Raw genomic sequence first — 14,563 nt, 5'->3', positions numbered from 1 at the left:
AATTTTAAACAATTAAATAAAAGGGTTATATTATATTTTTCTAATTTGTAAAAATACAAACAACTTTTTCAGCTTTAATAATATTCAAATAAATTTTAATAATTAATTATTTTTGAAAATTTTAGTAAAAGACTAAATAAATCAGAAATTACTTCCGATCCACCATCGTACTTTTTCAATTTACAAACCATTTACTAAATTTTTTGTACAATAAATTACTATTTTTTATTGTTTTCGTTTCTTAAGCGATCATCCTTCTTGTAATGGAAAACATGGCAATATCATTAAAAAGAACAGTTATGGCTATTTATGTCAAGAACACAGTTTTAGGCAATTTCACAGTAAAACAACCTAGCATGCGTTCTAATATATCAAACTAGCAGTTTTAAATTATCTGAGATAAAAAGTGATGAAAGGATGTACTGAGTCCTCAGAAGTATCGTTATGAGTCCTTTGCCCGTTTTCTGGTGATCCGGACGTGAAATCCAGCTACGGATCGATATGCAACAGTGTTTGATTGATTAAATTCGACTGTGAATCTATTCCGTTAAAGACCGACAAGGTTGGCCATTTCATATTGTGAGGAATCGTTTCCTCCATGACTTCTATAGAAAAAGGTGAGCCCTTTAATTTTAGGTCATCCATGTCTAACTCTTCGGATTTTATCCTCTCCTACATCCTCGCTATTTTTTCTTCCAGGTCTTCATCTGCTACACAGGCCACTTTACTTCTAAGTAGGGATTCGGAGGCTTCTCCCTCATCTTCTTCTTTGTGTTTTCTTTGAATGGGACTTATGGAGTACTTTCTTTGTTCTTCTACTTTTAATTGGAACCTCTTCTTTATCCCTTTGCTCGTTTCGCCTTTGGTTATCCTCTTTGCCTCTTAGGTCATCTATGTTCTCGCCTTCCTGTACTTCGGCTCTCGGACCGTCTCTTCCCTTATTTTGTCGGGCAGTGTTCGCCTGATTCACATGATTTTTTGGGTTTTTCCCATCTCCTTGTGCGTTTTTCTCTTTGTTTCTTCTGGCAGTATTCGCCCTTCCTTCAGTATTTATTCGATTATTCCCTTATTCGGCTCCCGAATTATGTCCTCATCCATTCTGAGGAGGGGGCACGAATTCCGGTTGTTGAAAGTTGATGCTTTCGATATACGTTTTTGTTGCTTGTCTCTCTTCTTCCGCAATCTTGTCCAAATTTTTCTGGAATTGTTCTAGCATTTTTGCCATCATTTGATCGTCAATTTCTGGGAAGACTCCCGCCTGACTAGTTTCTATATTTCCATCCAGCGTTGGAAAAGTAATTGGGACTGTTCTTCAGATTGACTGGGTTTGATACCCATGAGTCGAGCCTAAAGGGCCACCAATACCTAGCGGTGTGCTCCCTGAGGAATTCGCTGAGGTACTTTCGGGAATGTTACCAGAAGTATCGTTGGTAAGAATTGAACCATTTCCTCCGGTCAGGAGTGTCGGAGATGGTGTGATTATGTTTGTTTCTTTAGGATCCATAAGCTATTTGTTCTTAGGTCCTAGCGCTTGGTTATTTCTCCTATCAACTCCGTCAGTAATCGTGTCTTCTCAAAAAATTATTATGGTTCGTAGAAAACTCATTCAATGAAGTTTGTTTAAAAAATTTCCACAGACGGCGCCAATTGATGGACTGCTGATTCCACTCAACGGCAGTGACTTGCAAAACAAGCTAGATGGTTAACTGGATGGTGGTTGTCCAATTAACTCTCTGATGCTTAAGTCAGTTTATGCTTGAAGTAGGAGTAGTAGTATTGAATCTTTATATATATGCATACCTCAAATTTTTAATAGTACTGAGATCTGACTTGATAAAGTACTACAAGAAAAGTGATTCCATTAGAAAGTAGGATCAAAGCAGGAAAGGAATTCTTATTTCTTAGCATAATCTTCTATCATTTTCTATTTAAGGAAGACTCCTAAATAGGAACATCTTCCTGTTTTAGTATTCACTCATGTTAAGAAGACTATTTTTGATATATCTAAAACATGTTTGTTTATATATTCTCTTTGTGATTATTATACTATTGTAGTTGACTTTGTATTTGATCTCTTAATAAGATTATATCTCTAAAGTTCGATCTTTTGATCACGACTTCTTGAGAATTCGGTCAGTATCTTGTTTGGGCGAAAGTCCGTATAAGCGTGTTATTAGGCGGGTGAATCTCTTAGGGTTTGGCCATGCTGATACGTATCGTCAGTTACGTTTGAGCGAGTCCTGAGGTAGATTTCGTTGGCCGAACCCTTACAGGACTCGTCCAATTATTAAAGTCTTGATAAAATGTGTTTCCATCACTTAGTTATGTGGTGGCTCCATTTTTCAAAACCTAACCAGATCCGAAGTCAGTCATAAGACTGGACGGGCGGTCCTCTAACCTTGCTCTGCTTACACACTTAAATATTGATCAATTACAATTACACTTCACAAATTAATAATTATATTTAATAATTTTTAAAAAAATTATATTTATTTAAATGTACCATCATATTTTTTTAGGGTTAATGTCATAAAAATTCACAAACTTTACACGTTTTCTCAATTTAATTACGTTATTTAAAACTTCTCATAAAAATACATCAACTTTCATTTTTTTCCAAGTTCATACACAGTGTTGATGTGTCACTGATTTATTGCTTAAAAATGACTTATACCTCAACAAATTGCACTAATGAATGAGTGTCATCTTAGCACCGTGTATGAATTTGGGAAAAAAAAAGAAAGTTGGTGTATTTTTATGAAAAGCTAAAAAAACGTGATTAAATTGAAAAAATGTGTAAGGTTTGTGAATTTTTATGATATTACCTCTATTTTTAATTTATAAACTTTGATTGTATAATTTTAATTTATTAATTATTATTATTAAAATGAAAAAATTATATTTTTCTCATTAATAGTAATTATTCTATATACTTTTAAACTTTGAACATTTATACTTATATTTTACATAATAAAATTTTAAAAATAATTACTCGTGTTATAAATTTAATTATTTTTATTTTAAATAATTTATATTTACTGTAATAAAAGATCTGATCTAACATGTTCGATAATCATGAACCCTTGGTGAATTTAGTTCGTTCTCTAGTCCAGTTTTAAAAACATTGATAATCATAATATCCAAATCAAATTCAAATTAACCGTCATTCAAAATACATGATAACTGGGTATCAAATGACTTAAAAAAAGCTCATTTGAACATAAGTTCTCCAAAAACTTTTCCAAAAGCTATGAAGATAAATACTCCAAGAACTTTCTAATTTCCTTTGGTGATTTTATGGTGCAATGGATGAATATCGTTCCTAAAGGATTGTATTGGAAAATTTGACAAGTTTTTTCTTTTCTAGTTCTTTGGAAGATATGGAAATGCAGGAATAACAGAGTTTTTTAACATAAAGAATCAAGCAAAGAAGCGGTGATTCTTAACTGTTTTTCTAAGGCAGCTTTTATTTACAAGTGTTGTAATAGGGAGTTTAGTTACTCTGGTTTGGATTTATTTAGAAATCCTTTTTGTATTTTGTTTTCGGATGCTTGATTTTGTTTCTTTGGCCTTTTTCTGAGTTGTAGCCTCTAGTGCGCCACCAAGAGTGCCACTTATTGTGCGAAAGCTTTTGAGAAAAAGTCTTTTTGCCACTTCTCGTGGCCTAATATATATATTATTCATCAAAAAAAAAACTTTCTGAAAAGCTAAAAGAGCAATCGTGGTAACTAATAAAGAAATTCAACAATTGAAGATTTTTGCAAAAAGAAAAAACATGATAAATTCATTTTTGTCCACATAAAAAAAAACACTAAAAATAGTATCCCCAGAGAATAGTTGTCATCAAAATCAATTGAAAATCATTTAACAACTTTGCGAGAATTGTTAAAGCAAGGTAAGATGTTGATAACTCGATAGCTACCCAAGTGCATGAATCACAAAAGGATCTTGATATCGTTTTCAATGCTTAAAATTTAGCAATAGTTTTTAAATTTTAAGATTGAGTTAATGATTGAGTGGTCAATTGGCTGAAATTTCATTTGCATGTAAAAATGAAGATAAGGACGCGACATGCATGTGAGATCTGTGTCAGGAATTAATGAGGAATACGTATGTGAATCTTGTTCGCCGACTAAATTATGAACCATTATAGGGTTGTGACACATGATAATAAACGTAATTACTTGGGAGTTGTTATTTTTAAAATGATAATTGACAAGATCAAAGCAATATTTTTTATTTGAAGTAACATTTTACTTTTTTTTTGCGATTTAAGTTTAACGTTCAAAATTTTATGAAACAAAAATTGTAACTTTTCCGTTTCTTGCAAATTAGTTTAAGCCGTTTTTCGGCCATTATTTGCTTATGTGACAACCATATCATTGATTGATTCCCAACGTTTTAAAATTTTAGAAATATAATTCTAACTTTTCGTATTTCTGTAACTTATAGCTAAAAAAATGACAAAATGGCTGGATTTAGAACTTGGGTTACAATTTGCAAAAATTAAAAAGGTTAGGATTTGTTTCGTAAACGTTAGACTTAAATTGTTAAAAAGTGAAACTTTGAGATTTGTTTCGTCAATACCCCTTTTTATTTTGATAAGAAAAATTAGTTTATTTTTATATTACCAATAAAAGAGAGTGATTTGTTAAAATAAAATATTTTACTCTGTCATTATCAAATGTTACTCTGATAATAGCATTATCGATATTAATTTTTTTGTTTTATTTACTTATTCTTGTTTTTACTATTTTTATTTACTTATTCTTTTTTTACTATTTTTATTTACTTATTCTTTTAGGTAAAACTATAAATATTAAGAAAGTGGACTTTTTGTCTGAATTATTAAAATAAATACTAATATAACTATATTAGTTAATTATTTTATAAATTGAGTAATAGAGTCATTTATTAAAAAGGGATAAATTTAAAAATCCAAAACAAATAACATTTATTCCGAATATTTCAAAAATATGAAACACATCTTAAAAGGGTTTATAAATACTAACTATATCAGAAATTCATAAAAAAAAAATACTATATCAGAAACCAACACAGTACTATATTTATATATATAAAAAAAAGTTACTTTGATTTGTTTTTCATTTAAAATTGTCAGATGCTATAATTTTCATTTTCATCATATTTTTTACAATTAAATTGCAATCTTAATTCATACCATTTATTTTAATTTGTACAATATTAATTTTTAGATCTTAAGATACGGATTTTATATGTGTACAGTTTGTTTTTTGTTTATATAACATTTGTTTAATTGATTTTAGTTTATAATGTGCCAGAATGACACCCTCACAATGTTTTGGAATTAACCATTTTTCAACTAAAATAAATAATAAAGAATCTTTAAAATTTAAAATTATTATTTTATTATTTTGATTAAAAAATTAATATCTTAATTCTTAACTATATCAGTTAAATAAAAATAGTAATAATCATAATCTTATAGTTATTGCTGGAAAAATTATTGCCAAAATAAGCAAGAAAATGACATAGGAGGGGTAATAAGGAAAAAGAAAATGTGGTGAGAGAAAAAAAAAGTTGTAGAAAAAAAAATTATTGTACGTAACTATTGTATCATATCATTCACACGATAAACCAATGATGTGTTAGATGTGAAAGGATTAATAATAAAATTAATTAAGTAATAATTAAAAAAAATTATATCGCAAATGTTTATTGGTTTATTGTAAATATAACAGTATAACACAACCAATGAATGCTATAAACACTCATTATACAAAAAAAGAGGAGGAAGAAATAGTTTTTTTAATATTAAAACAGTGACTGGATAATAAAAGAAATTAAAAAAAATCAAATATTTAGCAAAATATTAGATGGCATTAAAAAACTTTACTTGGAATAAATGTGTCAAGTTAGATATTAACTGGTACAAGTATGTTTTTTATGAATGGTATAAGGTTCTTATTACTTTTTTTTTCCAAGTTAGAATTTACTAATGAAAACAAAATTACAAATAATAAAAATTATATCACAAAGAGCATAATATGAACTTTTAAGTTTGAACTACTAAAAACTAAACCACCATTTAAAATAAGTAATAAAAAAACAAATTTATGACATGTATTCCGTAAACTTAACACAACGAAAAACTACACTTTCATTGAATGGGGTATTTAGATAGTGTCACCAAATTCTGCTTTTAAAAATATTCCATCAACAAGTATAAGAGGGCTGTTGTGCTGCCACCCTTTAATTGAAGCTTTTAATGTTATAAAAATATAGAAAAAGGAATGGTCGTCTCTTACCTCAATGTCTATGGATGATTATGGATTTGTCGTTGCAAGCATATATAAAAACCTTGGTAGGATTTGTAGGATTCTAATGGTTTTTCTCGTAGCATTTCAAAATTCTTTTCTTTTTAATCTCTAAGCCATTACATAGTTGATCTTGACTCCATTAATCATTTTCAACTCAGTTTTGATATTTATTGGTGTGGTTTTTGATTTGACATTAAGGTACTTTTGTTTGATGGATTCTGTAATGTGTGATGATGAAGCTTGTTTCTGAATATCAAATCTTGTATCTATAGGACATGTGTGTTTCATGTTTAGGTTTCAAATGATGAACAGTTTTATATCTCCGCTACCTGAAGCTTTTAATACCAACCACATGTATCATTAATACATTTTAGTAGAAGCTGTTTTTGACATAATTTTACAATCTTGTACTAATAGTAATGATCTATTGCATGAAATCTCAAGCATGTTTGCAGAATTGCTTTGTTTTTTAGAGATTGACTAACTCTCAATTATATTTCTTGTAATGGTCCAGTTACTCTTGGTGCACTTTTCTCTTTTTTTTTCTTCAAGTTGTTAGGTTTCAACAATATCCTTTATAAGAAAGTTAGTACACTTTCTTATTTTTTAGATCGGAGAGGTATATGTGTCTATTTTCTTTAATGACAGGATGTTAGTGTAGTTTGAATATGAAATACTTAATGCTTCTTGAGACTATTGACGTGCTTTTATTTGTAGTGTATTAGTATGCACAACTATACAAAGAGGGGATATGGTAAAGTTTGTCTCTCTTTTCTTAATTTCCTTGTAAAACTCAATGCTTGAATCATCTGTGATTTTTAATGGCGGATATTGAATTTTGCTTAATACTTGATTTTAATTTTTTGTTCTTCTAGATTCAAATTGAGCTCTTTTGAAATTGAATTCAAAAACTCACGTGTTGTAGTAGCTCATTTGATTCGCTCCATATCGATTATGTATGCGCGCAACGTGGCAACTTGTGAGTGGAATCATACTGACTATAAACTATCAGTGTTAAAATGCTGCGAGCTTCGTATTTTTGAAAACTTGGAGGGTATTTAGTAGTACTATTGTTTTCTCATTAATGTAGCTAAAGTAATTGTAATGAATTTCTATTCTAACCGTAACATTATAGCCAATAACTTGTATATTTGAAGGGTAACAAAATAGCCTTCAAATATAACCAAACTGATTGTTAATGTCTAAAGTTACTGCACTTCAAACAATTGATTCAGCTTATGAGGCACATTTTCCTTTACCTGATTTCCTCAAGCTGCTTACTATGCCATCGAAAAGCTTGTCTGAATTATTTTCATCATTGCCATCGGAAACTGCAACAAAAGAATAGCTCTTTTGAGCTTTTGGCTTTGACCCATAATTTCCTGAACTTCCGGATTTAATTCCCATCCCATATGAATCGGATGGCCGCAAACCGTTTTCGGAACAATTAACCAAGTATTCTGCGTTTTCTGATTTTCCTTTGCTGTTAATACCATCCTTGCTGCTGTACCATTGATCAAGAATTTGAAGCAATGAGCTGTCCTCGGATTTCTCTTGACATTTTGCTTGCCCTTCTGATCGACTTAGAGCTGAGGCCTCTCCTTCTGAATCAGACATGTCATCATCGGAGAGGGGAGGCTCATAACGAGGTCGTGAGCATGTTTCTTCCAGTTCTTTACTTCTTGAGCCTGAATTATCAACAGGACCTAGTTCATCCCATGAAGAGTCCGACTCGTCATCCTTTGGATAATCTGATAAATCACCACCTAAAGCAGCAGATGAACAACTGACATTACAATCTTGTACACTACGGACATCACTGGAAGGAATGATGTGAGTGGACTCAATTTTCACCCCAGGTATTGTCTGTAGTAAGGATCCCAAGTTTCGATAACCGAGCTTTTGAACGTCAAGATGATATCCGTATTTCTCAAGGAACTGCTTTTTAAAGGAGCCACAATTATATCCTTGGGGAAATTCCTTTATAATCTCATTCACAAGCTTTTGACAGTGTGCTTTCGTCTCTACTATAGATTTTTCTGGAGATTTCTTAGAGCTCGCTGGTTGAGAAACTCCAGCATGAGATATATTTGAAACGCTTCCCGTTCTTCCATCTCCTCGATGTTTTGATGGTTTTGTCGAGGCTGATTGTGACTGTATGCTCATAAAAATTGATCTCAATCCATTCGAAGCACTAGAAATGCCCAAGGAGGTGTCCTTTCCAAATGCCTGTATAAGCTTGAAAGGTGAAGCTTCAGAGATATTCTCTTCCACCCATTTCTTCTCAGTTATCAACATACCAACCAACTGAAGCAGATCCCTTTTATTAAGAGATCTGAGAGCTGTAGGTCCTTCCTTTTGCAGGTTCCTAGCCATCTGTTCTCTGACATCACAAGATAAAGGGGCATTAGCGTATGCAGCGATATTTTATTTTTCTCTTTACATTACAACCACCGTGTTATATTTTCCAGTTTCAAACACAAACTAGCCTATTTAACTTCAGAAAATCAAATGATAGTATATGAAACTGATAAACTTATTCTGGGATAACATCATCTGATGTTTCTACAGCATGTGGTGAGTCATGAAATCTAAGTCTATTAAAACTTAAAAATCTTCCCTCTGTTTCATGTACTTCTTCACCAGATCATAGTCCCACGGTTAAGGAAATTACTATCAAATCACAAACTTGCTTGCACCATTTCATAAGTAGTTTCCTCTTTGAGAGTGATATTACATTTTCGATGTCACTCCTAAAATCTATAATAAAATTCTAACTAGCATCAAAGTTTAACTTACAATCAAACATCAGCATTTGTTACGACTACGAGCCTACAAGGCTATCAAACTTCAGATTTTCAATTAAAGCTCTTCAACATGCATATTTCATACTTGTTACTTGTTACTTTGTCTGCTTTCTTTCATGTGTACACAATTCTGTTAGGCACATTAACTGCTAAAAACAAATAAGCCCTATGATCGGTTGCATGACGTCAACACAGGCAACTAGAATATACAACAATAGAAAAGGAAAAAAAAAAGATAACTGAACCACATTTCATGCCACAAGCCCTCACCTTACAGTAAGTGAATCCTTAAATTAATTTTGTTGACATATTTAAACTAGGATGAATAACTATTAAAAAGTGATACTTGGATAAAACTTGTTAGTTAGAACTTGCGGCTCATAAAAGCTGTATGATTATAGGGATCTCATAAAAATTCTCTATATTCAAGGGCATAATCTACACTTCTTGATATTTTTCAATATTAAGGAAAGAAAAAGTTGGATCTAGAAGAAACTTGAGAGGCATTTCAAGTAAAATGCTTGCAAGTTTTTAAGCCTTAAAAATTTGAATGTTTTCAGTTGAACGAAGGGTTTGAAAGTTGCACATAGAGATAGCATTCCAAAAAATCAGAAGAAAAATATTTTTGATATACTTCTAAGCATATGACAAGCTCAAAGCTCAGAGTAATCAAGTTTGCTAGATCTTAATGTTGATTGCTTTACATTATCGGATAAATGTTAATATTGTTGCACCCTTTTAAAAGCTTAAACCGAATAGAACAGGCAAGAGAGGATATAATTGCTAAAACAAAATTTCTTTTTCTGGTTAAGGAATCCAAAAAAAGAACTGCATAAAATAACAAAATTAAGCAAGTCAAGTCATGAACCTGGTCCTTGATTTCGACACAAGAAGTGATCCCCCTTGTGAACCAAGAAAGGATTCCATCTCTCCCCAAAAAGAATCATCAGAAAACATTTCATGCACTCCTGAATAACTGTTTACATGCCTGGGTTTTCCACTAGGCTGTTCAGCCAATGAATTAGAGTTCACATCATTTCCCCAAATTATTTTCTTAATCAAGTTAATAAAGCTAGGACTCTTCTCAGTTATTGTACTATATGGTTCAGAACCTTTAGTAGTTTCTTTCACCAAAGTTGATTCACTGTTAGATGAAGGACTTGATGCGGCAACTATTGCATCATTTTCCTGGTTTGGTGCCTTCGCAAATTTCCCAACTTCTTTCTTCTCAAGACAATCGTTAGAACCACCAAGTTTTCCGACGGTGCACTTATTTTTCTTCCCAGACTCATTCTGATTAATATGATATGTATCTTGAGTGTCATAGCCTTTAGAACTGTCATTAACACCACCAAACCATCTCCAGATGTTTTTTAAGAAACCTACTTTAGATTCCTCTTCTGTAGGAGGCCTAGTAGGAGGCCTAGTTTCCCTAGCTACCTGCAGATTGATCACTTCTACATTGTTTTGACCAATAGAATGGGGTTCTGCCATTTCTTTTGGAGGCGGCTGAACATCCATTTTGACAGCCTTCTCAATAGGAGGGGAAACTTGGAGTTTTTTGGTAGGTGCTTCCGTACTTAGTTCAGGAGAAGAATGAATTAATGATTTTTGATCCACTGAGGCAGTGACGGGCACACCCTCAACCTTGGGCTTTACAAATTTAGTAGAGCATCGGTTTCCATCACTAATTTCAGTATCTCTGGATGGCTCAAATGCTTTAGCTTTTGGAATAATACCATGCACGAGATGCTGACCATCACTGGTAGCATGAAGCTTCAAAATATCTGGCATGGACAAGAGAAAACGACTGAACTTCTTATATCCATAAAAGTCTTTATCAATTCCTACATTACTTTTTGCCAACTCAGTACGAAGTTGAGTCACTGGGATTCCATTAGGGTATAAACGAAGCATATTAGATATCTGCTTCATAACTGCATCTGGAATCGGACGAAGCTTTATCTCTGAACAAGCATCAGTCAACTCATCACCTTGTAGTTGTACGGATGAGGATTGCTCAGCAAAGGGGTCCTCAAGAGGGACCTTATAATGACCATACCATGAACCATAAGGACCGTCGGGTGGTTGATTGAAAACCTTTCCAGTTAGGTTTTCCCCTCTGACCAAAGAATTCCAACGCCACATGATACTTGCAGCACTACATAATACACCATGAGCAGTATCTTTACTTGCAAGCAATACATTGTAATTGCTCATTCTTAGTCGGTGCAATACACTAGCAAAGTCCCTGTCGCCAGAAATTAGAAAAAGATGGGCAGGTGGTGGGTTTTGAGAAACCCAATACATAAGGTCTACAAGAAGAGACCTATCAGCACTGTTTTTTCCTCCTGCATTGGTGAAAACCTCGCAAATTTGAGATAATATGGACAATATGCAATTGAGTCTTTTTAAAGATCTAGAGATACATCTAGTAAAACATCAAAAATATTGTTTTTCTCATGGTTACATCCTCCGAACAAACATTTAGCAGTGCTGGAGAAAGATAACAATAGGAAGAAATGTCAGTTGTGCAACTACCTTAATATGCGCGGAATATAGATTTCTCTCGAAAGCAATATCTATGGAAAACAACTCAATAACAGATATATGAATGAATCCACCAAAAAATTTCCAATTTGCATTAGATTGTGCATTCTAGAAAAATGTAACTATAAATATTTGGAATTTAGCATAGAATACTGAAAGTGGATAATTATCAAAACAAAATACAATTTCGTCCCTGTGTATTGTTAATAGAGTTCTTTGCCTATTAAATCTCAACGTTACACTTTACTAGCAATATAATTTCATTCTTTAAAACGTTGCACATCTCAGCCTTTCGCACTTTTACATTATGTAGCCTATAGTCGTTTTTCACCACATATAAAGCTACAAAATGTGTACATAACGACGTTGAAAAACGGAAATGTGCTACGCAATGCCAAAAATTGAAAGGATAGGATGTGCAAAGCAACGTTTTAAAGAATATGATTAAATTGTATAACTGAAGCGTTGGGATCTAATATGCTAATAACCCTCGTTGATATTCTTATTTTTATCTAAAAGTTGAAAAAATTGACTTCTATCAATCTTCCAAATACTAGATTCAACTTAAATAAATTCAATTGAAACTATTATACTTAATTCCAAATACGCCAAACATAATTCCACATAACCACCTCCAAATTATGCAGAATTCAAAACAAAGTAATTAAAACAAAGAAAACAAACCACGAGGAACATGGGCGAGATTAATCCCAGTGGAGGAAAGGGCCTCTTGATTAGCCCTGGAAAGCTGCAAAACGTCCCCGAAAGCGGTAATCTGAACAGGCCCTTTGATCCCATTAGCCCTAACAGCAGCAGTGATCCCATGAGCAACTTTATAAACATTAGCACCAGCAGGCAAATTACAGTTCTCAAAATCCCACCAAACAGAAACCTTCACATTTCTCAGCTCCTCTTCGAGATGATGGTGCCGCCGCGACGAGTGGAAGCGGTGGGATTGAGGTTGGTGAGGATATGGAGGTGCTGATGAAGTGCAGAATTGAGAGATGAAAATGGAGTAAAAGGGAGATTTTGGTGAAGGTGAGAGATAAATTTGGGTTTTTGAAGAGATGGGTTGTAAGGTCATTGTTTGAAGAAATGGATTTTGGAGTTTTTGAAAGAGAATTTGAAGATGCAAATTTTGTGTTTTTCATGTGAAGCAAATGGGAAGCTTGCTAAAACCCTTGTAAAACCCTATACAGTATAGGGTGCAAATGCTGATTTGCCTAAATTCTGTCATGGGATAATTATATAAAAGGTTAATAAAAAATCACTTATATACGAAATCTCAAAAATAACAAGTTTTTAATAACGTGTCAAGTGATGACATCATATTTCTTTCTTTCTTTTTTAAAGTAATAACGACAACTTTTAGTGACGTTTTTACTGACGTGGCATGACACATGACAGGTACATCGAGTGTCCAAATCAGCAAAATTTTATCTGAAAATGTGCCCATATTGTTTTCGAAAAGAAATAAAAGGTGATACTTTAAATAAACACGCTTCAAAAATTGTGTTATGTTTTAGATTTCGTGCAAAAATAGTAATTTTATGTATAATTAATCGTTATAAAAATAACCCCAAAATTTAAGAACTATGGTAATTTAACCTTATACAGTCAACCCTCTAATAGTTAATATTCTATAAATTAATAATTTTAATAATTAATAGAAAAATGAGAAAACCAACTTCGTTCCACGTCGGATAATTAATAATTCTATTATTTAATGATTAATAAAATTTAAAATATATTTTACATGAATATTTAAAAAAAATATAACAATTGATGATTTATTTGAGGTAATACTAACCTTAATTCATAAATTGGAAGTTAAAATACCATCAAATTATGACTTTCTTATTTTTTTGAGAAATTTTAAAAGAAGTTATTAGATAAACAAATTAAAGTAAGTAAAGTATCTCTAATAAAAAAATTATTAAAAATTATTTTACTTTATGAATACAACTTCTTACTAATTATTTTTTGGTTTGATATCAACTGATATTTTTTAAATTGAATATAAAATTATTTTTTTAAAATTGAGTGATTGTAAAGTGTATTTAGTTAGTTTTTTTATAAGACTAGTTTCGCATTACGTGCTATGCACGTGGCTCGTAACGCAATCCATCAATAAACATATTAGTAAATTTATTATAATTATATCAATTTTTTATTTATAATTAATATTAAATTAGTTAAGACTTTTTGTAAAAGTAAATATGATATTTTTTCCATACTGAATTTATTCTTCTTTTAGTTTTATAATAATCATAATTAAATAATTAACTTAATTTTATTAATAATATCTTTAAAAATAATAAGATAGAAATTTAAATAATATTATATTGACCAAATACAGTATTTTTATTTTATAGTTCAATCAAACTAAAAAATAGGTATGTCTATTAATTTGGAAACAATTTAGTTATTTTTACATACTAAAAACTAAATTGGAGATAATTTAGCTACCTATTCTAATTAGGACTTTAATTATAATAGTGATTAATTAAATAACTAATTGGGTAATGACTATAAAACCTTTATTTAGTAGTAAACTGAAAAGGATTATTCAGTAAATTTGCCTGTCCCCCCCCCATCCGTGCTTTTATATATAGTATAGATAATATTAATATTAGGTCTATAATGTAAATGCTTTAAAATATGTTTTTATAATTTTTTTTATATAAATTTAATAAATGAATAATTCTAATAATTAATAAATTTTTGATCCACCATGTGTATTAATTATCAGAGGATCGACCGTAAATTGTTTCCTAACAAAATAAACCATGATGTCTAATATTTAGAAAGGTGTATGTTTGCTCTCTCTAAAAAAACTCTCCCTTCTCTCTAAAAACTCTCTCTCATTTTAATCTTATTGAGGGTGGGAGAAGGTGATTTCCG

At 31.5% G+C, this 14,563-nt stretch overlaps 1 protein-coding gene across 1 annotated transcript; it reads right to left on the bottom strand.

Annotated features, from left to right (window-relative positions):
* Window positions 1-7,336: 7,336 nt before the first annotated feature.
* LOC126656609 (uncharacterized) lies at window positions 7,337-12,850 on the bottom strand. Its single transcript, XM_050351213.2, has 3 exons — window positions 12,344-12,850; window positions 9,978-11,460; window positions 7,337-8,685 (listed from the first exon to the last, which is right to left on the bottom strand). The coding sequence occupies exons 1-3, from the start codon at window positions 12,741-12,743 to the stop codon at window positions 7,539-7,541; spliced, it is 3,030 nt and encodes a 1,009-aa protein (XP_050207170.1). The 5' UTR covers window positions 12,744-12,850; the 3' UTR covers window positions 7,337-7,538.
* Between the last annotated feature and the right edge of the window lie 1,713 nt (window positions 12,851-14,563).

This window comes from Mercurialis annua, linkage group LG7 (genome assembly GCF_937616625.2).
Source record: "Mercurialis annua linkage group LG7, ddMerAnnu1.2, whole genome shotgun sequence".
Lineage (NCBI taxonomy): Eukaryota > Viridiplantae > Streptophyta > Magnoliopsida > Malpighiales > Euphorbiaceae > Mercurialis > Mercurialis annua.
Note: the sequence above shows the minus strand (reverse complement) of the source record. Positions and strands in the feature narration are given on the sequence as shown.